Below are 23,617 nucleotides of genomic sequence, written 5' to 3' on the forward strand. Positions count from 1 at the left end.
TTTTTTTAAGTGCTCCCTGTTCAGCCTTGTGGCTGCCACGGTGTGAGCAGGTGAATTGTAATGCACAAAAGGCCGTTTTGTTCCCCTGTGTGAAGGGTTTGTCACCTCTCCTAATCAAGAAATGTATTAGAGGTGCTCTGAAGATAAAAAATCTGCTTTGGAGTCTGTTTTGGCTCCAGTAGGAACTCGTGGGTCACGTTGGCAGGTAAGTGCTGGGTGATAGGAGGCTGGGAGGGCCAGGATGCTCACAGCCAGCGCTGGTGACACCAGGGGACAGTCCCCTCCCTCATGGAGCATCTTTGCAGCACAGCATGGTCATGGTCACGGTCACTCCCAGTCTCCTGCTGGCCTCGAGGCTGAGCTCAGGTGTTTTCTCTTTTGATCCCTGGAACCCCCCCAGTTCTCCCAGTGCATATCCCAAAAGAGCCTCCTGTCCATAGTGGGATTTTACCCTTCTCCCCCTCATTTTCCAGCAGGGATAGCCTTAAATCTGGCTCTTCCAAGGAGGACTTTTGCACTGCCTTGCTCATTCCTGTGTGTGGTTTTCCCCCTTGCCTGGTAGTTTGGGAGCCAAAAAACAAGAAAGAAACCCCCTCCCTGCACCCTGTGCTGCCCCACGCTCCTTTCCCAGGGGAATATCGAGCAGAAAAGAAAGATGCTGCAGGCTGAAAAACAGAGAATCCAACTTTATTTACGAAATTCTCACCCAGAAGGGAGCCCTCACCCTCCCAGTCCCTCTGTGTCCAGACCCTGCCCCATCCACACGTGGAAGGCAGAGCCCAGGATTCTGCAGAAAATGTGGAAAGGCTGCTGGAGACAGAGCTGGAAGCTGGGATAAAAAAAAAAAAAGGAATGTCATCTGAGGATGGCTGAGATGGAGCTTTGCTCCTGGCCTGACACATCTGACTGGTTTTGAAGCAGGGAAAAGCTGAACAGACGAGTGGGAAGCAGGGGCTGGTGCTCAGTGTCTGCGAGGGAGGGTGGAACACTGGGATCTGAGTAACTTCCAATTATTATCCTCTCCATGGCATTTGCTCCCTGCAGATCTCAGCATCGCCAGGGGGTTCTCAGGGAAGTTGTCAGTGTTTTAGTGGAGCTCTGAGGGTTTCACCTCCAGGAAAAAGGGCTCATAATCCTCCTGAGCTCACAGGGACCTCTGCCAAGGAATGCAAAATTGTCAGAGTTTTTCTTCTAAATGGTACTGAGACAGACCTTGAGAAACAATTCCCCCTGTGCAGGGAGGAAAAAGAGCCTCATTCTTTGGCTTCTTGTGGAAACAGAATGGAAAAAAGAAAAAAAAAATTAATCGAGGAAAAATAGACTTTGCCACAGAGGAGGTCGGAGGGATGCCGGGAACACACAGGGATGGTGCACGGGGTGTATCCATGCTCCACTTGATCCTTGCTTCCCGATCATCTGGATGATCTCTGGCAATAGGAACAGAGGGGATGGCAAATTTCCTGGATCTCTGTGAGCTGGGCACACCTGGCTCATTCATATCTGCTTCCACTCCAGCTGCTTTTACAGCAGACAGGGCATCAGAATCAATCCCACATCTGCTGCAAGCAAATCCCAGATGGCATCCCAGCAATTTTAAATGATTTTTTCCCAGAGCTGAGGGTCTGGGATAACAATTATTTTTCATATCCAGGGCAGAATAAGAGAAGAATTTGCTTGGAATAGTCTTTAAAACATCTGGAAAAGGAAGTCTGGGAGCTCCAACAGCAACCTGAGCTTAGGCAGAAGCTGAGGGGGTGTGGGGGGCAGGTGTTTGTCTGGCCAAACTTGGAAATTTGCATTTCAGTTCTGACCTACTCATGTCTGTCAGTCCAGGGAGTGTTCTGAGCTTTCCAGAAATCCATCCCATTCCCACATGGAAGCTGAGCCCTTCTGAACTCATTCCTTAGCTTATTCTCGGAGTTAAGCGCCGGCTCTCTGCAGTTGCCACCCACACCCTGATGGGCAGGAAGTAACTGGGCCCAAATCCATCTGCTCCTCTCAATCAGGACATGGCACAGGTTGCCCAGAGAAGCTGAAGCTGTGGCTGCCCCATCCCTGGGATTGTTCCAGGCCAGGTTGGATGGGGCTTGGAGCAACCTGGGATAGTGGAAGGTGTCCCTGCCCATGGCAGGGGGTGGGAACTGGATGATCTTGAAGGTTCCTTCCAGCCCAACCCATTCTCTGTGGGTCCTGACAACCAGAAGCAGCTGAAGGTGAGGAACATCTGCTTAAACAGCTGGAAACTGGAGATTTGTGGGGGTTTAAGTCCAGGTGTCCAAACTCTTGGCTTGAATCCAGCATTGAAGATGGGGTGAAGCTGCACATCAGCGAAGAAGGACATTCCCAAAGCGTCTAAGAGTTCATGAGGCAGCTTGGCAGGGAGAGTGGTGGGCTTTCGGCTGGAGCTGGGACTCTTGTGACCTCACAGGGAGCACTGGAGGACCGTGCCAGCCACCACGGCCACCAGAGCCAGCGCTGTGGAGCTGCTCCTCACCCCGCTGCTGCTCTTGGTGTCATCCGTGCACAGGTCGGTGTAGCAGCAGGATTTGGGCCTGGAAGACCCTATCCCGTTGTCGGGGAGGCATTCCTCCTCACAGGCTCTGGTCACGGTGATGTTGCCAAAAAAGGGATAACCTGGGAGAGGTGGATTAGAGAGGAGGAGGAGGAGGTGAGAGAGGGGGGAAAAAATAGTGAAGGAAAATGGGATTGAAAAACACTGACAGAGGTGTTGGACATCCCTAATCCATGGGTGCCTCTAATCCAGCCTGTTTTTTGTGGGAATGGGTCTGCCAGTTCTCTCTGCTGACTCTCTATCACCCTCCTGCTCCTTCCAAAATCATCCCAGCATGGACAAGGGACACAATTCCCTGTAGATGTTTGCACCATCGATAAATTCAGGGTCCACAGAGATATTGGGGTAGGAAAGGCAACACAGAGGGAACAAGCGCATTGTGTCCTGATACTTCACCATGAGGCTCCCAGTCTGATGGGTTTCTCTTCTTCCCTCTTTGAAGTGGGATAATTTCATCTGGGTTTTTATAGAGCCATTAAAGGATAATCCAAGCTTGGCCTGGGATTGGGAGAGGGAAGCGTGGCCAGCGGATTGAGGGAGGTGATTCTCCCCCTCTGTTCTAGTGTGACCCCACCTGAAGAGCTGCCTCCAGCTCTGAGGTCCTGACATGACACAGACGGGGAATTGTTGGAAGAGGTCCAGAGGAGGCCACGGAGATGCTCCAAGTGCTGGAGCCCCTCTGCTCTGCAGCCAGGCTGGGAGAGCTGGGGGTGTTAATCTGGGGAAGGGATGGCTCCAGGGAGACCTCAGAGCCCCTTCCAGTGCCTGAAGCGGCTCCAGGAGAGCTGGAGAGGGACTTGGGACAAGGGATGGAGAGACAAGACACAGGGAATTGCTTTCCACTGCCAGAGGATGGGGTTAGATGGGATTTTGGGAAGGAATTCTTCCCTGTGAGGGTGCTGAGGCCCTGGCACCGATTGCCCAGGGAAGCTGTGGCTGCCCCTGGATCCCTGGAAATGTCCAAGACCAGGTTGGACGGGGTTTGGAGCAACTTGGTCTACTGGAATGTGAAGGTTTGGAGTACGATGATCTTGAAGCTCCCTCCCAACCCATCCTGGAATTCCCAGATTTCCCTCAGGGGGAGTGGTGGGACTCACCTATCTCCACGGAGTGCAGCGTCGTGGTGCACACGGTGGCTTTCGGGGAGCACGTGACGGCCGTCTTGCATTTGGAAATGTCAGTGGGCTCCTTGCACGTGTAACATCGCAGGGACTGGGCTGCAGAGGGGACAGAAGGGCTCTGAGGTGACACAGCAGTGAAGATGGACCTAAATCTGCAGCTTTTTTGACCAAAACGCAGCAGTGGCTGCATTAAGCATGTCTGGAGGCAATGGCAAAGTTTGGATATGCCAGGGGGCAGAAGACCAAATCCCAGCACTGGAGGACAAGGGTGGTGCAGGAGCTGGGCATGAGACTCATATGGAGGCTCAGCAGCCCAAAAAAGAGGGATTTAGAACAAGAAGGAACAAACTCCTCTTGTTCATTGAGGAGCTTGGGTAGGTCTGAGCATCCTCTGTAAGAATTCAGCCTGGAGAAGAGGAGGCTGAGGGGAGGCTTTTTGGCATCTGCAACTTCCTCATGAGGGGAAGTGGAGGAGCAGCATTGATCTCTTCTCCTGGAGCAGTGACAGAATCCAAGGGAATGGCCTGAAACTGTGTCAGGGAGGTTTAGGTTGGATATCAGGGAAAGGTTCTTCCCCCAGAGAGTGCTCAGGCAGTGGAACAGGCTCCCCAGGGAATGGTCACAGCATGAGGAGTTCAGGAAGTGTTTGGACAATGCTCTCAGGCACGGGGTAGGATTGTTGGGATGTCCTGTTCAGGGCAAGGAGTTAGGCTTTGATAATCCTTGTGGGTCCCTTCTAAATGAGGCTGTTCCATGATTGTAAAAACCAGCTCCTCCTGCTGTCAGCAGCATTCCCCAGCAGTTCCCCCATCCCTCCCCTCACAGCAACAGCTCCTTGCTGCTTGTTTAAGGGGAATTCTACAGGAATCAGTAACTGAGAGCAGGATTTAAATTTCAGAGCTGTACCAGAGCTCCTGAGGGCTGAGTGTGGCCTCAAAACCACTCTCATCAGGGGCTACTGCTGCTTTGAAAAGAGATGATGCACGAACCCTGCCACCTGAGGGAGGGACATCGCTAAATATGCAAATCTTGGTCACAGCAGCTCTCAAAAACCTCACTGCTGCCCATCCACAGCCAGCAGACACTGAGAGTGTGGATTTTCCAAATTCCTGCTGCTGTGGCTTGATGACAAAATCCAGCCTGGTTTGAGATTTCCTATCCTACCCTCCTTCCACCTGCTGGAAAGAACCTGAAAGCGTCCAGTGCCATCTATTGGTAAAAATTCACACCGTCGCTGTTTTTTTGTTCCCGTTCTGCTGTCAGAGGAACCTCTGGGGCTTTGTGATAAGGATAAGTATTTTTGAAGGCATTTGTTTGAGCACCTGACTTCAGAAGGAATTTTAAGGCATCTACTCCTCGCGGCAGCTCCTTTGGAAAATTCAGCTGTGGGGTAGAGGCCACACAGTACAAAACTTCTTTTTGTCTCTTTGCCCTAATAAAAAGGATTTTTTTCATGGGAGTATTTCAGTGATGTTGTGGCCAAACTCCCTGTAAGCAGGGGTGGTGGAGCCATCCCTGTTTATCCCAGCTCAGGACCTCACTAGGTCCCTTCCCAATGATCCATGAGAGTTTGTATATTTTAACAGAGGTAACACATTATCAGCAATCATTTGGATGCCTGTGGATGTGCAGGATGGATGGATGGATGGATGGAGCAGCTCTGGCTCCAGGCACTTGAGAAACTACCCTGCAACCCTTGGGGTGAGAAGGTTTCCATTTACAAACCTCGACAATTTCATGGATGAGCTGGGAAGTGCCTTGGGGGAATTAATCCTGGTCAAAAACAGGTTTAAGGAAGGAAAACCTCAACCCCCTCATCTTTCAGTGACTCTGGCTGGGTTTTGTGGGAAGGCTGCATGGAAGAGGAAAGCCCCAATCCATAAGGAGTGGGACAGGAGAGCAGGGACAGCTCTGTGTCCTGATCTGAGCCAATAATTCCCTGCTCCTCACTGTCCAACAGGACCTTCTATTCCTTGATACCAAGCCTCAGGAATATGAACAGTCACAGACACATCCCTCAGCCACAACAGGGGTGCCTAGACCAGCTGCTTCCTCTGGATCAACCCCCCAAAAAATATTTCTGCCTGATTTCAACTATAAAGCAAGGGGTTGATTACCCTGTTCAAATTCTCTGAGACCTTGGGTGGTTTCTCAGAAATTCCGTTAAATCCAAGACAGGGCTTCAGGTGGAGAGGTTTGATCCCTGCCCAGGCTGCTTTTCCTATGGGATCTTCCAGGGTCCCATGGAAACAGCCTGAGGATCTCTGGGGCCCATAGGGCTGTAGGTTAAACCCCTGTGGGCTGGTGTCATCCCTGGAATGCCTGTTCCAGGCAGGGATGTAGCTGCAGTTGGTCACATCTCCACAGAGGAAGGACACAGCGATGGCCAAACCCTGCTGCCAGCTTGCCCAAGATCCAGACCCATCACAGACCCAGGGGAATTTCCCATTTCTGCCTGAAACAAGGAAAAATCTTGGAGCTGGGGGTTTAATAAAACTTTCCAATGTCCTTGGAGGTATTTCTCATACCTCCCCACCCTTATTTATATTGAAGTTTCACCTTCTGGCTTTTAGCACCTCCAGCAGACGCTGGGAGGTTTTAAGGATGTCAGGAGCTCGGGGTGGACATATCCCACCCCATTCCTGAAGGGACAGGGTGGCAGCTCAGGTAGAGCTCTTGCCCAGGCTGGTCCTGCCCTATGCCTTGTGGTTGTCCCCTCCATCCCTGGCCATGGGTGACAGGTACATATAAAATATCCAGAGGACGTGCATCGTTCCCTGTCAGGCATCACAGCTATTCCCACCAGGAATGCATCTCCCCTTTCCCATTTCACCCTCTCCTTTGACCTTCTTCTACACAAAAAGCATCTTTTCCCCTACCTGGGGGTTACCAGGTCTTTCCCCTCCCTCCCCTCCCCCGGGTGAGGAGACCTTGGAGTTTTGGGAATGAGGAGCTCTTACCCAACTCCACGAATGCCAGGCCCAGCAGGAATCCCACCAGGATTTTCTTCATGCTGAGAGCAGATCCAGGCAGCCAGGACAGGTCCAGAGAGCTGCTCCCAGGGAGCTTTATATATTTTCCCACCCTCCACCACCTGCTGTTGATGCTGTGGGCGGATTCCCTTGGGGTGATCAGGGGAGAGCCCAGCTCCAGTCTGGATTGGGATTTGCAGAGGAACGAGTTCTCTGATGAGGTGACATCACCGCAACGAGCAGACTCCTGCCATGCCTTGGCTCTTCCCTAGGTTTATGTCCTGGGGCTGGTCCCATGGAAAAGGAAAAACACGGCTGGCACTGCAAGGTGTGGCCCCATGCCAGGGCTTGGATGGGAAATGTGATGAGGTTTGTTTGCTCCTTCCAGTCTGGCTCCACGAGCCCAGGGCTGGCTTGTGTCACACGTGTTGCACTGGCCAACCACTGTCAAAGGGCAAGTGGCAGCAGGCTGAGCTTCCACGTGCTTTGGAGAAACAATTCCATGGGCTGGCAGGGCTGGGGTTGCCCAAAGACATCTGTTTTCCCAGATCCAGTTCAAAACCAAGCCTGGTTTCTAGATCCCTTGATAATTAACTGAGCTGCTGGGTGCGGGAATGACTTGGAGGGCAGTGGGATATGGTGTTCCAGGTCTGGAATTGGGATAAATCACATGGTCTCAGGTCCTGGGTCATGCTGGAAAAGCAGAAAGCTCATCCTTCCTTTGGAAAGCTGTCAATTATTTACCAAATTTTATCCTGAAGCTGGGAAATAAACCCAACATGGAGCAATTAATAAATTTTCCCACTCCAGCACCTTCCTGATAGCAAATTACACTTTATCCACATCAAGGCAATCCTTTCAAACGTCATAATTTATTTTGCATCTTATCCCTTAGCTTCAAATGCTTGGAGCTGGGGAGAAATTATTTACTTCTCCATTTGGATTGACCTGCTGGTATTTTACATTTCACAGGAAAAGCTGATAGAACTTTGGTTGGGTTTGTTGTGATCCAAATTGGAAAACCCCAGTGTTGTGCAATATCCCATAAAACAGCTGAATAAGCCAAAGTGGAAAAGTTTGTGAATCACTGTAGCACTTGGAGATTTTAGGGATGGAGATGGGGTGAGTGAAGGTGCTTTAATGAGGTGCTTTGACTGTCATAGACTTGTTACGACAACACATGTGGGAATATTGCTGCCAGTCCCGGCAGCCTCTCCTCCTTCCCAGATGGAGGATGGCTCCCAGTAACCTGAGAAGCATTGCTAATGAAAATTTCCACAGCCACGGATGACACAAAGCTGACAGAGCTGTGGGAAAGGGAGAGAAAGACCTACACCCTAATCCTTCTCTATGAGAGTGAAAATGTTCCTTTATTTTATCTTCCTGCACTCTCCGAGTTCAGGGACTAAAAGATCCTGGATAAAACATAACTTTCTGGGCAGACAGGAAAAAATCCACTGGGTGAAAGCCACCAGACCTGGTGACATCCAGATCCTTGCTCGGAACTGGGCAGCTCAAGGCACATTTGAGCAATATCCTAATTAACAGCTGTGAAACTGGAAAAGATCCAGTGCTTTCAGCATTCCAGAGGGTTGTGCCTCAAATGGGAAAGCACAGTGGGGTTGGCACAGTAAAGCTGCTTTGTGCAGTGGAAATGTCCATGGAGACATCCTCTAGTACCTGAAAGGCTTTCCATACCGGGAAATTTTTGGGATAAATCTGTTTGGCTGAAGGAATAGGGATAGAAATACTTAACCACTGTCTTAACTCTGTCTTAAAGGGTTGGAAAGGTTGGAGATCTTTCCATAAGGCAGAGCACTGGCAAAACACCAGAGCTCCTGCAGAGGGGCTGAGTGTGCAGCAGTGCCAGAAAACTTGGGAGTGTTCCAGTAAAATTGTGGAGGCAAGGAAAGACCTTTAAGGTCTGTTACCTTCAAGGTATTTCTTGATCTAAAGATAGTCAGGAGCCTACAGAGAGATGGAGCCCTGGAAATAAACCCCAAACCCAACACAAACAACCACAGGTAATGTCCAGGTGTGTGCTGGGGTGGAAGGGAGGCTGATTTTGGAAGTGGAAACACCCTCCTGGCTTCCCAGGTGGAATTCCACTGCCACTGTCATGAACAAAATGGGATCTTAATGGAAAAAAACCACAACAATAATGAGGAGAATGGGACAAGATTCACAGCAAAAGATGATGCTGGAAAACATTTATCTTTTATCTTGGCAGAGTTAAGACAAACCTAAGTTAAATGAGACTGTAAATTGAGGTTGGATCTTAAACACTAAAAAAATTTGGATTATTTCTGTAAGCAAAGGTAGGGGAGAAACCTGACCTGCTTTAAACCTGATAAATATGTGGAAGCTGTGGTTTGACAGAGCAGTTAGGCAAGGCTTAGACAGCTTGTAGGACTCAGGAGGCCCTAAAAATTCCCTTCTGTCTCTGTCAGGGGTGGAATAAGCCCTGGGAAAGATTTTGAGCACTGACTGACAGGAGGCAGAAGGGACTTTGGTTGAAATGTCACTTTGGGTCTGGAGAGCTGAGAATATCAACGAGGCGTGGTGTGTAAGGGAGAAAAGTTTGTGTGCCAAAAGCCTTCAGGAATTCTCAGTGGGATCAATCCAAACCTTCTCCCAACCTGTCCCTGGGAAACTGTTCTAATTTATAATGTGAGGCAGGAAGATATAATATCTCTCTGCTTATCACAAATACCAGGAAAGGCGGATGGCAGAAATTCAGTGTTTACAGGTAAGAAGGTGAAGTGCTTCACCTGCTCTGACTTCCCTTACAGTAAATTCATGTTTGAATGATAAAGCCACACGTTTTTATGAGCTGTTCTGTGGCAGGGAGTGAACACCAAGCTTTGCTCAGCTGTTCCAGTTGTTGATTATCAGCCACATGTGAAATTAGTCCTGTGTAAAATATTTCTACTCTGATTTATGGAGTCCCTACAGCCGGTGGCTCTTGTTGCACCTCTCTGCTAAATTTAATTTCTCACTGCTGCAATTTTCCCCTTCTCCATAGAAAGGTATTTTTTCTGGGATATCATTTGGATAGACTTTGTTGGGCTCTCTGACTCCTTCTCTGGAAAGTCTGTTCTCCAAGGCTTTAATCCTTCTGATTGTCCTTCTCTGAACTCCCTCTGTTTCACCACCTTCTCTCCTACATTGTTCAGCACAGATATAGACATTTTCTTGAGCCATTCCATTGAATCCCACATGTTTTGGGTTGGAAGTGACCTTCAAGATCACCCTGTTTCAATCCCCTGCAGTGGTCAGGGACACCTTCCACTATCTCAGTTTTCTCCAAGCCCTCTCCAATCTGGTCTTGGATGCTGCCAGGGCTGGGGCAGCCACAGCTTCTCTGGGCAACCTATGCTGTCCTCCCAGGGAAGAATTTCTTCCCAATATCCCATAAAACCCACTCTCTCTCAGTTTGAAGCCATTCTCCCTCATCCTGAAACTCCACGCCCTTGTCCAAAATCCCTCTCCAGCTCTCCTGGAGCCCCACTTCAGCTACTGAGAGCTCACAATAAGGTCAACCCAGAGCCTTCTCCTCTGCAATTCCAGGAATAAACAGAATGGATCCATCTGCCATGTTACAAACACCAACCAAGCCAATCTGACACTGTGATCATGTCATGGTAACCATGGCATCAATCTACATGACACCAACGTCTTTCCTGAGAGCTGATTTGCAGGAGTCTGCTCCATTTTCCATTTTTCAGATTCCCGAGCATCCTGGTGACAACTGGTTTGCAGGAAAACACAGATACTGTTGATCATTACACTGAGTCACCTGGAGCTCAGCTCCTGTGATTCCAGAGGGGTAGAATTTTTGCCAGGGGACTTTTTGGATGCTCCACCATCTTCACGTGTGACTCAGTAGCAGGGAACCTCTCTGCCTGTGCCCGTGGCTGCAGCGATATTTGACGACCCAATGTAAGTTCCACCTCTCATGGGTGTGTGTCAACAAACAAGGCTTTGGGCTTGTTGGGGTGGAGTTGGTCTCCACCCTCCTGATGAAACTCTGCCACCAAGCAAGAAGGAATTCAGGTTTCGTTGGGCTGGAAAAGGGTGAAAATGTGAGCACCCTTCTCCAAGGAGCTCTTTAGGTCTATCTTCCAGGGGCTCTTTGGTTTTAATGTTTCTCCTCCATGGGGAGTATCCAAAAAAAATCCAGATTCACAGCTTTGGTTCAGTCTCTAGAGAGCTCCTACATCTTATTTTCTGTGTCTGGGTTTCACTTTGCTGCTTTGCCTCCCCCTGTCTGAAGATGTGAGGTGAGAAGTTGAACCTCTCCAAGCAGAGAAGGGAACAGTACTCACATCTGCCAAATTCTGGCTTAAGCTCACTAATCCAGAGGCTAAAAAGGATGGGAAGAAAGATTCCAGACTTGCTGGATTTGTACAAAAAGATTAGTGTTCGGGGCTTTGAGAGAAAAAAAAAAAAGGAGTCCAGGGATATGGTCATGTGAAGGTTGGAATCATTGAATCATGGAATGGTTTGGGTTGGAAGGGACCCTAAATCTCATCTCATCCAACCTCCCAGCCATGGGTAGGGACATGTTCCACTAGACCAGGTTGGTCAAGTTCCTCTTCTTCCACCCAGAGGACTGAGGACTATTCCTTCAGGCATCACCTGTGTTTGGTCCACCCTGGGAATGTAGGTCCCTCAAGCATTTTCAGAAAACAGCAGAAATATCCAAGATGTGATTCTGGATTGGATCCCAGAGGGATGAATATCCACAATTCAGGCATTTCAGGCTTTCTTTAAGCTGTCCTACCGTGGACTTGAGAGATGTCTAGCTAGTGTAAAGTGGTCCCTGAGTGTGTTATGTCCTGAACCCACTGGATTTGCTCCAGGGAATGCCCAGGCACACTCTGAGGGCCAAGGATGTTTCCAGAAAGGTCATTCTGGTGGGAAGGATGAGAAATTCAGGCATGAGCTGTGACAGTTGTGATCAGAGAATGGATCCTGATCCCTTTTAAAGACCAGCAATGTCACAACCTGGATGTGTCCTCAGGTGCAAACCTCATGTGTCCCTCATTCCGGTGTGATCCCCTTTTCCATCCCAGAAACAGCTGCTGCCAACCTTACGTGAAAGTCCAAGTGACCCATAAATCCACATGTAGGGAGCCTTTGGCCATGTGATTTTCCACATGAAATTTGGATGATTTGGAATAATGGGATTGTTAAAGTTTGGAAAAGCCACCACCATGTTCACCATTAAGCCAAGTCCTCAACTGCCAGATCGCGTGGTTTTTTGAACACTTCCAGGCATGATGACTCCATCCTTTCCCTTTTCTGATGCTTGAACACTAAAAAAGCCAAGGCTGAAGGATGCTGGGAATATTCCTGGGAGCTGCTGTTGGCTGGGAGTCTCCAAAATCTTTCTCCACACTTTAATCAGCTGATGGGACTGTCGATCTCTTATCAAACTTCTGCAGTACAAGGGCAATGTGCAAAGACTGCCCAGTTACAGAGCTACTTCCTTCCCTTTATCAGGAAGATTTTCCTTCTTTATCAACTTTGGTTGTGCATAGAAAGGAAACAGAGTCCTCGCTGTGAACTTGTCACTCGTCAAACCCAGCGACCGTCCCCGAGTCTGTGACTGAGAAGTGCCTGACATCACTTTGTCAGCCCTCAGCATCATCAGCAGTGCCTTTGACTGGCAGGTTGGCAGCAAAGTCTGTCACCAGATACAGACCTGGGTGAGTCAATCTAAATAAGTAACCCCTGCTAAGTAATAAAATTATCCTGTGCTGGGTGTTGCCATGGGGATCCAGCACAGTAATGGGAATAGCGTGACAAGCAAGCCAATTCCCGCCGTCGGGGTCTGTATGGTCAAGACATCAAGTTGGTGGGAGCACCAATTAGCAGAAAATGCAGCAGAAATAACCTTTGAAAATTTGAAGAGTCACAGACAGATTGAAGCAGGACAAAAAATCCTGAGTGGGAGCCACCTGGCCTAAGTACAGCCTTTCTTCTCTACTGTAGGAGGCTCCTGGGTGACTCATCGGAGCTGTTTCTTTTTCCAGTTGGGCAGACAGCTCCAAATCTCATCAGACAAAAGCTTCATCAAAAAGTGCATTGCACTGGGGATTACCTGCTTCCCTTCACCAGCTTTAGAAGGAAGCCTGCAAGGGTGGAGGTGAGGTCACCTGGAGGCCTCTTCTTAGTAAATGCGTGTGTTTTGTCATGGAGTGGCTTATGTTAGAAGGGACCTTAAAAACCTTCTTGTTCCAACCCCTGCCATGGGCGGGGATACCTTTCACTATCCCACGTTGCTCCGAGCCCTATCCAGCCTGGCCTTGGACACTTCCAGGGATCCAGGGGTAGCTGCATCTTTGGGAATTCCATTCCAGGGCCTCAGCACCCTCGCAAGGAAGAATTTCTTCCCAATATCCCATCTAACCTTGCCTCCTGGCAGTGGGAAGCTATTCCCTGTGTCCTGTCACTCCATTCCCTTTTCCAAAGTCACTCTCCAACTCTCCTGGAGCCCCTTCAGGCACTGGAAGGGGCTCTGAGGTCTCCCTGGAGCCCAGCACTCCCATCCTGGCTCCTGAGCAGAGGTGCTCCAGCCCTTGGATCATGGAATGGTCCAAGCATGGAATGATCCTTGGATCCAGCATCTCTGTGGCCTCCTCTGGACTTGCTCCAGCATCTCCACATCCTTCTGCAGTTGGACTCCAGAGCTTCCTTTGGATGCAGTGCTCCAAGCAGGATCTCACCAGAATCCCACCCTCACCTACTGCCCACAACTGCGGGGACACAGCTCAGGACACAGAGGAGTCTCAGGTCTGCCTTTCCCTGGCAGAACAACTCTCAGGCACACACTGGGATCCTTGGAGTGTCCTGTGGAGGGCCAGGAGATGGACTCGGTGATCCTTGCAGGTCACTTCCAACTCTGGACTTTCCTTGAATTTTTCCAATCGATCCCAGCAGAACCAACCTTCTTCCTCATCCATCCACATGTCCATCTTCAGTGACCACAACCAACGCTCTCTCCATTTGTTGTCCTACTTCTCAGTATCCTACATAACTCCAGAGCAGTTTGGCTTTGCCAATTAATTTTGATTTAATATGACTTCAGCTCCTTTTACCCTCCTACACCACAGACCAATCGTGTCTCTCCTTCCTCGCCCATCCCTTCCCTCCCTGCTGGGATGTTTTTGAGGTGGCACACCCTGATTTCTGGGATCAGGAGTGTAACGCACTTGGAATAATATTGTCCCCTCATCCAGCTGGGTTTTGGGATGATTTGGTTTTAGATAAGCAGAAGAATGTTGATATAGGGTTGATATATAGATAAATATCTATGGTTGATATCCAGAAAAAGGCAAAGTGTACTGGAAGTTCAAGGACATGGATGCAAAGTGTGAAACTTGTGGTTCACTAAAATCAAAGATTCAGAAACCTCTTTTTTTTTTTTTTTTTCTATAAAAATGAAGAAAAGTGGAGAAAAAAATTCTATAAGAGTAACTGTGGCCTGACATGGGTGAATAATTTCAAAGATTATTCCAGGAATGAGAGGGAAGCCTAAAGGAATGGATGAAAAATGGAGCAGCAGACAAAACAACATGGGGCAGGTTAAGAAATGTATAAAGTAAAAACTTGCAATAGTCAAAATTACTTAGATTTCAAAAAAGACATTGAATGTTACTTATTCACTTATTTAAAGTGGATTATTTAAAGTTATTTAATTAATATGTAAAATTATTTAGCCTTTAAATTGAGAGGCAAAAGAAAGTAGTGATAGATGAAAACTGAATATGAAATTAACCACTTGTTTATTCAATATATAAAATGCTTTTGATTTTGGGGGTAAAGACGGCATAGAAAAAGATGTCCAGAAAAAGAAACAACCACAGCTGAGGTGGAAAAAAAAATTCAATGTATTCAAGCTAGGACAAAGCAGGACAGGATGTTTTCCATCCCAGAACTCTTGGAGAACTGAAATACAGATCAACAGGTCCAGATCCACTCCCAAATATTTATAAATTGGTCAAGGAACAATCATGAGGTCAGAAATCAGCACCTAAATTAAAAAGAGGAGGGGTAACAACCTCTGTCTGGCCTCAATAGAAAGGCAGGAGTGAAAAACAAGGTTTAAAGGAAGGAAAATAATAAAAAACCCAGGAAAATACTTAAAATCCAATGTTGTATTTGCTGTTTTCATGTTAAAGTCAGATTATCGTGAGTTTAGCAAAGTAATAACACAGAGTAACGTGGAAATATTTATTAAGATGGCATGGATAGAAATTAAATTGATATAAAATGGGTGAGAATTTTTTAAATCTTGGCAGTGGAGGAACTGGAAATATTTAAAGTGTTGGGAGTGAGATATGAGCCTGGGGAAATTCATCAGCACCATTCTTCATTTTTGGGGTGCTCTTGCTTAATTTTTCCCGTTAAGATCTTGAAAGATGCCAAATAGGACGGGATTTACTGGTGGCACAAGCTGGTAAAGCCTCAGCAGTTCTGGGAAAGATCAGGATATCCTGAACAACCAGGTGGCTTGGATACAAGTCACGGATTAAACAGGATCATCCACCACGGTAAGTCAGTCGTATGAGCTGCAAACGAGGACGTCGCCTGGAAATGTTTGGGAGATGAAAGACGCGGGAATTCTTGGATGATTGTCCCTAAACCAGGACAATGATCCTGGGCAGAATATCTGATCCTGATGGATGGGACTGTGTCAGCAGGGACAGTGCAGGGACGTCGTGCAATGCACCACTCGCAGCACCGGGTGCATTTCACTGTGGCTGAGGGACCTGAATTCCCATCCAAAAGATCACAGGGAGTCGAGAATGGAAGGAGCACAAAGATAAAAAGGGAAGATTTGATAAAGAGGGAGAGTGGCAGATGCTGATAGGACAAAGGGGAAATGGTTTTAAACTAAAAGAAGATTTACATTGGAATTTGGGAAGAAATACTTCCCTGTGAGAGAGGTGAAACTCCAGATTAAATTGCCCAGAGAAGCTATGGCTCCCCCATCCTTGGAAATATTCCAGGCCAGGTTGGACAGGGCTTGGAACAACTTAGGATAGTGGAAGGTGTCCCTGCCCACGGCATGGGATTGGAACTAAATGGCCTTGAAGGCCCCTTAAACCCTAAACTTTTCCATGATTCTAAAAGAGATGGGATTTCTTAGCAGAAGGAGAAAGGATTCCTGAATATGGGCACACTCAACAGCAGGGAAGAATTGTCTGAGATAAGAAAAATAAGAATAAAATAGTCCTTCACTTCTCCATGTAAATGTTCCAGGTTTAGTGCCAGCCTGGGAGCTCTCAAGGCTGGAGAACTGATCCACCTTCATGACTGGAAAATTGGGATGGAGAACAGAAGTAAAGGCTGGTTTGGACTGAAGGAATGTTTTTGTCAGACACAAGAGTGCAAAGGCTTTATGACCTCCCCAGCATCAACATTACAGGAAAACCTTTAGTCTTGTCAGCCTCCAATGCCCATCTGTCAATCCTGGATAGCTGTCCTGTCATCCAAGGATGTTGGGCCATGCCTCATTTGGGGTTCCAGGCTTGCAAATACCCCCCCCAGAGCTAAAATAAAAAGTTTATGGACAATGCTCAGCTCTGTGTACAGTTGAATCCAGCTCTTCCACACTCCACTGCTTTGGCAGTGCCAGGGCCCTGGCAATTCATATTTGGATAACTCCAAGATTTGGAGTGGATGATGGAGGAAGAAGTGCCCAGGTAACATTTCCACTAGGTTGGGGGGTGTGGAACTGAGCAGGTTTGAAAGTTATTCCACATGTGAGTAAGGTGAGACTAAAGTTTACACCTTGTTTCTGCTGAAAGCACTCCCAAATCTCATGGCAGCTCTGCCTGGATGGGGTTGGAGGAAGGTGACAAAGAAAATAAGGGTGACTTTAGTGCAATATTCACTTGGTTGTGATGTGTGGGAACTGTTATCTTGGTGTACTATTAAATATATTGAAAGGCTCAGAGTGTTGGGATTGTAGAGTCTGCAGAAGAGAAGCTCTTTAGTGACCTGAGAGCTCCTCCCAGTACTCGAAGGAGCTCCAAAAAAGCTGGAGAGGGACTTTAGACAAGGGATGGAGGGACAGGACACAGGAAGTAGCTTCCCACTGCCAGAGGGCAGGGTTAGGTGGGATATTGGAAAGAAATTCTTCTCTGTGAGGGTGGTGAGGCCCTGGCAGAGGTTTCCCAGAGAAGCTGTGGCTATCCCTGGATCCCTGGAAGTGCCCAAGCCCAGGTTGGACAGGATTTGGAGCAACCTGGGATAGTGGAAGTTGTCCCTGCCCATGGCAGGGGGCTGGAACTGGGTGATCTTTCAGGCCCCTTCCACCCCAAACCATTCCATGATTCTGAACCTGATACTGATGAAGTGGATTGGACCCTTCTCCTCTTGGGCTCCTCTTGGAGAGGCAGCCCCGTCATGTGGGGCAGAGCAGCACATCCACCCTTCACCAACCACCTTCACCAAGAGTCTGCATTGTCTCCTTGCCTCCTCCATCCCTGGCTGTCCTCAGGATGCTGCCTGCCCCTAATCCCGCTGTTCGGTTGGAAAGAGGCAGCTGTGAGTTCTACTTTAGCCAGAGGATTTGGGCTTGTTCATGTCGACATCTTAATCCTGCAGCCAACAGAAGTTTCCCCGTCATTTCCATGATGCAAAGCTGTCCCCTGGTTTTTATTCTGTGGTGAGTCACCGGGGTGGTGGTGGCAGGGCATTTACCTTGGTGTAGCCGCACGGTGCTGTGGCTTTGCTTCCTGGTCTGCTTGGGCTCCACCCTTGGCGTTTTGGGGCTCTTCGCAGAAAGCGTGGTGAAATCTGTGCAGGGAAAGAGCTATCTGTCCTAAACAGGTTGGATTAGATTAGATTAGATTAGATTAGAATAGAATAGAATAGAATAGAATAGAATAGAATAGAATAGAATAGAATAGAATAGAATAGAATAGAATAGAATAGAATTTTCAGTTGGAAGTGTCCTACAATGCCCATCCAGTCCAAGTCCCTGACCCATTCAAGGCTTACCAGAATTTAAAGCATATTCTGAAATCCAAATCCTGACAGAGCTGAGGCACTGACCACCTCTCCAGGAAGATGTTCCAGTGTTTGACCACTCTCTTGATAAAAAAATACTTCCTGATGTCCAGTCTATGCCTCCCCTGGTGCAGTTTTGACCCTTTCCCACATGTCCTGTCCCCAGATCCAAGAGAGAAGAGCTCAGCACGTCCATCTCCACTTTGCCTCCTCAAAGAGTTGCAATGAGATTCCCTCTCACCCTCATCTTCTCCAAACTGAGCAAGCCCAGAGCACTCAAGGGTGTTCCTTCCAGCCCCTCTCCAGCTCTGTTGCCCTCATTCCAGGACACATTCCAGGGCATTCCCATCATTCCTAATTTGTGGGGCCCAGAATTGCACAGAATGTTTTAGGGGAAGGCACAGCAATGCTGGACACAGTGGGATAATCTCCCTGGACACAGCCCAGGATGTGGTTTGTCCTCTTGGCTGCCAGGACACACTGGTGACTCCTATGGAACTCCTGTCAGATTCCTTTTGCAGAACTGGTTTCCAGTCCCTCCTCTCCCAGTTTATCTTGTGCCTGGCATTGTTCCATCTTTGGTGCAGAATCTGTCATTTAGACTTGTCAAATTTTATCCCATTAATCATTAATTTAGTTCTCTTTCACAGCTGGGGAATAAATGCCCATCCCAGTCTGCACTTGCATTTCTTTTCCACTTCACAAAAAGGTCTCTGGGAATGAGACATTTCCCTAGAACAGAGTCACAAAACTTTGGAGGAAAACAACATTTTCAACTTGGATATTAAGAATTCCTGCTGAGCATGGAGAACACGGATGTGCAGCCCCAGACGTGAGGATTTTCCATGGACCAGCAACAGCAATGACCAATTTTGTAGACCTTGACCTGGGTTGAGATAGCAACTGGTTGAAAACACTTTGAAAAGGGTTTGGACAGATCCAGGTTCGGAGGGAATGGTTCAGTCTGGGAACTCTTGAATCTATTTGGAAGAGGAGTTTCTTTCAGATTACTCAGTATTCTCCTGCCTGAGCAATCCCGCAGCTCAATGTCACATTTTTACACAAAACCCTCCAGTCTCTTCAAACATCTTCAGCCTTTTGCTATGCATCTCAACTGCAATAAATAGAATTTGTTGTTTGAAACTGATGTTGCAGAGCATCTAAAAAATTAAAGACCAAAGGAATAATGGAAATAGTTAATTTTGGAAGGATTGTCAAAGATCCTCTCAACCAACTCCCTGCCATGGGCAGGGACAGAAATGCTGAGGACAAGTCTCTGGCACTGAAGCTGACTAAAAGAATGGTCTGTGATTCTTTTTCCTGCCAAAACCCACTGACTGTATCCAAACTGCCTCTGGAAATGATTTTTGGGTTGTTTTAACTCCCCTGCCACCCCCAGAAATTGGGAGATCCTTGAGCTCAACCCATGCTGGTGACAGTAGGGATGAGGAACCTCCAGTGCCCAGAGGTGTCCACTGTGACCTCTGGGCCTGGGCCTTGCTGGTCTCATTCCTAGAAGGCCAGAAAAGTAGTAAAGTTGTTTGTATTTTGGATTACATGATTTTTAAGGGAATATTTTTCTCATCCTTTATTCACCCTGCATTTCTGGGGGGTGTGTGTGGGTGTATCCCACCTCTGGTGCTTGTTAAGCAGGATCCTTCCAGGGAATGCAATGTGTTACAGGATGTCCTGGGCTTGATTTACCCCAAAATGGGCCTCAGAACTTGTACAGTAATGTTAAAAAAAACCCCAAAAAACCACAATGAGACAATAAATTTGGGGGATACCCAGGGAGTGAATACATTTGAATATTTGAATATTGAATACATTTTTTCTGGTGATCCAAGTGTCAGGGATTTCTCGATTCTTATGGATACTGATGAAATCCCTGCAAGAATTTCTGACAGGGACATGCTGGCAATGAATCCCTGCTTGCCATGAATGCTGTGAATCCACAGATCTCTGTCGTAAAGGCAAATATTTCTTTTCCCCATCAGAAGGATGAGGAGAATCAGGGCAGAGCTGGTGCACTTGAAGAGCACCTGATAACAGAATGTCTGCTGCGAAAACATCAAAGAAGATAAATTAATTGGCTGGGATTATGAAGGGCAGGGAAACAGCTGTCTTTGATAGTCCATGGGTGTGAGAATGTTTCTAAATGCTCTGTCATTTTACTGCAAGGCAGCTGGAGACAGTCCAAAGGCAATGACTGAACATGATCACCTCGTCCATGACAAGGAATTACCATTCCCTGCCTCCTCCCTGCAAGAGCAAGAGTGGAAAGGGTTGTTTTCCTAATTGTTTTTTTTTTTTTTAATATTCACATCTTATTTCAATAGTCAAATTCTGATGGCAAGTCTGCCTTCATTTTTCTAAATAGGTCAGGTGTGTTCAAATTATCACCTCTCAACTAATGATTTGAAATCTTGGCCACACCTTCCTCTCTTTTTAATTATGGCATTTGAAATGGTGTCCAAAAATAGTATTTCAAGCAGGATGATTACCTCCCTCTTCATTAAAGAAATAGTGGAGGTTACAGACAGAGATGACATTTTTTCTTGAATTTGTCTGTGAGAGAAGATGAATCTGTTATTTTTTGCGAGTTCAAAGGCTGCTGCCAAATGTAAATCCAAAGGCAGACTTCACAACTCATTTGGCACCACCCGGGTTTGTCCCTGCAAACACCTCAGTGTGTGGTGACCCCTGAGGAGAACAAATCCATCACTCCACTTTCACTTCCCTGCCCTGGGTGAAGCCCTCATTCCGTGGATTCCCTCAAGGCCAGATTGAATCGGAATGAAAATAAGCAGAGAGGAAGCAGGGAAATGTTTTTGCCTTTTCTGACTCAGACCCATGCCTGTCACCTCTGTTTCAGGGGAGGTGGTGACACTGCCCCAGCCAGGGAGGGCTACCAGCAGAGCTGAGAAATGTCCCAGGGCTGGCTCATGGTGTCTTTGAGTGATTAATGTGAAGAACCACTGGCAGAGGTGAGCAGGTGCCTTTAAATTTCACTATTCCAGGCATAGATGGGATGAACTTGTCTGGTGTAAAAAATTCTGCGAAAGGCACGTTACAGGAGCTTTTTCATTGAGTTGATGGCTTTTAAGGCAATGTCTCCATAAAATATGGATGAGAAATCAGAGAAGCCGTAGAGGGAGGAGGTTGGGGTTGCAAGAGAATCTGAGCACCAAGAGCATCATCAGAGGAGTCAGAGCAGCACCTGCCTTGCAAGGAGTCCTGAGGAGGAGTTTGGAAAGGCGTTAGGAGAGCTCAGGATAAGGTCAGAAATGGGGGATCAAGGGATCTCTGGCACACGGAGCTGTCAAGTGGCAGGATGGAAGTGGGATTTGTCAAGATGCCATGGGATGAACTCGTCCTGCATGAGGGGCAGCTACAACTCATTGAGGGAAGTTCTGCAAAGGGCAGGAATTTGGATTGGTTCTAGCAGTAACGATGCTTTAGGATTTAAGCTTTTATATTTTTTTTTATATTTGTAATCCTGTAATTCTTTAGTGTATAACTCTAAAGTCCATATACAGTGTTAGCTACGATCTTCCCATTTTGCTCTGGCAAAACAATTCCCCTCTAGGCCTGGGAATCAGGGACACCTCACTGTCTCAGGCCCTGAGAAATGTATACAAAAGTGAGTTGTGAGGGGACTAAACTTGAGGTAAATTACTTTAATACTTGACGTTGTAATTGGAAGATTAACCCCTAATATGCAAATGGACTAAACTTATAAAAGTATGAAAATTGACCTGTTGTCTGTTTTTTTTGGGTAGGCTTCATCTGCCCAAAATGTACCCGAAGGCCCTTCAATAAATACAACTGCTTTTTATACTTTTAATTTTGTCTGGCCTCTGTTTTTAGGTAGCCCTAAAAAGGCATCAGTTTTATAAGAGATAGAGAGCTAACTGGTCTCTCTCAGCTCTATTTGTCCTCAAAAACACTTCCAGTGCACAGCAACATGTGCATGATTCAGAGCAGGAATGTGGCTGGGCAGGGTGAGCTGGGAACGGGCGAGCCTCCCCCAGCTGACTCTGTGAGATCATTTTTAGCCTCAATCTCTCCCCTGGCCCGTTAAAGTCGCTATCTGAGCATCTCTCCATGTATTTGGCCTGATAACATCTGTACAAGGCAGAGGAATGGAAATGCTGTGAAGCTTGCCCCAGGCCATGAAGGAAATGCGGAGCACAGCAAGGAGCAGCTGGTCCCAAGTCCAGCTCACCCAGCCTCTCTGCCCCAGAGACTTTCTCCTGTGGTTTAAATCTGATTCTTAATCAGCTGCTGAAAACTGGGTTGATTTCAGAGGAACTTGGTGACAGTTTTCAGGCTACTAAAGGCACTGGATGTAAATTTTAATGGGCTGTAGGAAATACTGGATGGCCTAATCCTTATCCACAGGGATGATGAATAATGGTTAATTGTACCAGGGGTAAAGAGAATCATGAAGCCTTAGAATGGTGGAATGTTTTGATTTGGAGGTAACCTTCAAGATCATCTTGTGGGCAAGGACAACTTCCACTAGATGAGATTGCTCCAAGACCCATCAAACCTGGCCTGGGGACACTTGAGTTTTTTAAAGACCCTGTCCTCAATTTTAGGCCTCTTGAGAAGTGTGGAGAGGACAGAAGAACTGATAAAACTGTTCAAGAAGCAACTTCCTTGGGCAAAATACACCCAGCCTTGATTTTCAGATGAATACTGTGCTTGTGTGTCCTGCAGCAGCACTCAGGATGTTTTTATCAGCACCTAAAATGTAAATTATCACAGATTTTTGCACCCACAGAGCACTTTAGTGACAGAGGGTGCAGGGCAGAGCAGAGTGACCTGACCTACAGTCCTGTTGAAATTTGTGAAGGGTTTAAAGCAGGAGGGGGAACCAACCTTTCTGCCAATGTGCAGTCCCAGCCCTTGGGAAAACATCCCATCCTCTTCCTGGTCCTGCCCTGGCCCAGCCCAGGTTCTGATCCATGGCTGAGTCATTTATCTGCCCCAGTTCACCACCTCCTTGCCCGTCCCAGAATTCAGAGGGTTGTTTTTGAGGCTGCTCTGTTGGTGACCTGGATGGAGAGTGAGGTTTGGGGTTATTCCAAGTACTGTGCCAGGTGCCACCAGTCCCACAGGGGGTTCCTGCTCAGTTCTTTACTGTGTCTGTCCAGTCTTGGCCTCTCCCAAGTGCACCTTCTTTAAACTACCTCGTCACCAAATCACAGAATCACAGAATACCTTGGGCTGGAACCCCCCTCTAGACCAGACTGCTCCAAACCCAATCCAACCTGGCCTTGGACACTTCCAGGGATCCAGGGCCAGCCACAGCTTCTCTGGGAAAACCTATGTCAGGGCCTCACCACCCTCCCAGGGAACAATTCCTTCCCAAAATCTGAGCTATCCCTGCCCTCTGGCAGTGGGAAGCCATTCCTTGTGTGCTATCCCTCCATCCCTTTTCCAAAGTCCCTCTCCAGCTCTCCTGGAGCCCCTTGAGACACTGAAAGTTCTCACCAGAGCCTTCCCTTCTTCAGGCTGAGCAACCCCAGCTCTCTCTGTCTCTCCTTATTGGAGAGGTGCTCCGTGCCTTCCTACCTGTGTGACTTCCAGATATGTCCACAGAGAGGATTTATCTCTAGGTAAATCCAGATGAGAATAACTCAGTGGTCAATCCTGGACTCCTCCAGAGCAGAAATTGGGAGAAGAAATCATCCCTTGATCCTCTGAGTGTGTTTAGACATTGGTTCTCAACCACCAGAGCTTGGGAAAGCCACCTCGTGGCTCTGGGAAGAAACTCCTCAATTACATGCTCGAGGAATTAGACAGCGTTGCCATGGGACCAACATGTTAAACTCAAGCTGAACAGCCTCCATTCCCAAAATTCCCATCCCTGGAAGCATTCAAGGCCAGGTTGGATGGGGATCTGAGCAACCTGG

The 23,617-nt window shown here is 47.6% G+C and overlaps 1 protein-coding gene across 1 annotated transcript; it reads right to left on the minus strand.

The window, feature by feature from the left end:
• Nucleotides 1-666: 666 nt before the first annotated feature.
• LOC111925090 (ly6/PLAUR domain-containing protein 2-like) lies at nt 667-6,899 on the minus strand. Its single transcript, XM_023921446.2, has 3 exons — nt 6,654-6,899; nt 3,670-3,789; nt 667-2,634 (listed from the first exon to the last, which is right to left on the minus strand). Exons 1-3 carry the CDS (start codon nt 6,703-6,705, stop codon nt 2,423-2,425), a joined length of 384 nt encoding a protein of 127 aa, XP_023777214.2. The 5' UTR covers nt 6,706-6,899; the 3' UTR covers nt 667-2,422.
• Nucleotides 6,900-23,617: the final 16,718 nt, after the last annotated feature.

This window comes from Cyanistes caeruleus, chromosome 1 (genome assembly GCF_971803275.1).
Source record: "Cyanistes caeruleus chromosome 1, bCyaCae1.hap1.1, whole genome shotgun sequence".
NCBI classification, from domain to species: domain Eukaryota; kingdom Metazoa; phylum Chordata; class Aves; order Passeriformes; family Paridae; genus Cyanistes; species Cyanistes caeruleus.

Coding starts and splice junctions, on each gene's coding strand:
- LOC111925090 (XM_023921446.2), bottom strand. CDS start 6,705: ATGAAGAAAATCCTGGTGGGATTCCTGCTGGGCCTGGCATTCGTGGAG. Junction 3,790..6,653: donor CCTGGCATTCGTGGAGTTGG/GTAAGAGCTCCT, acceptor TCCCCTCTGCAG/CCCAGTCCCTGCGATGTTAC. Junction 2,635..3,669: donor GCTGCACTCCGTGGAGATAG/GTGAGTCCCACC, acceptor CACCTCTCCCAG/GTTATCCCTTTTTTGGCAAC.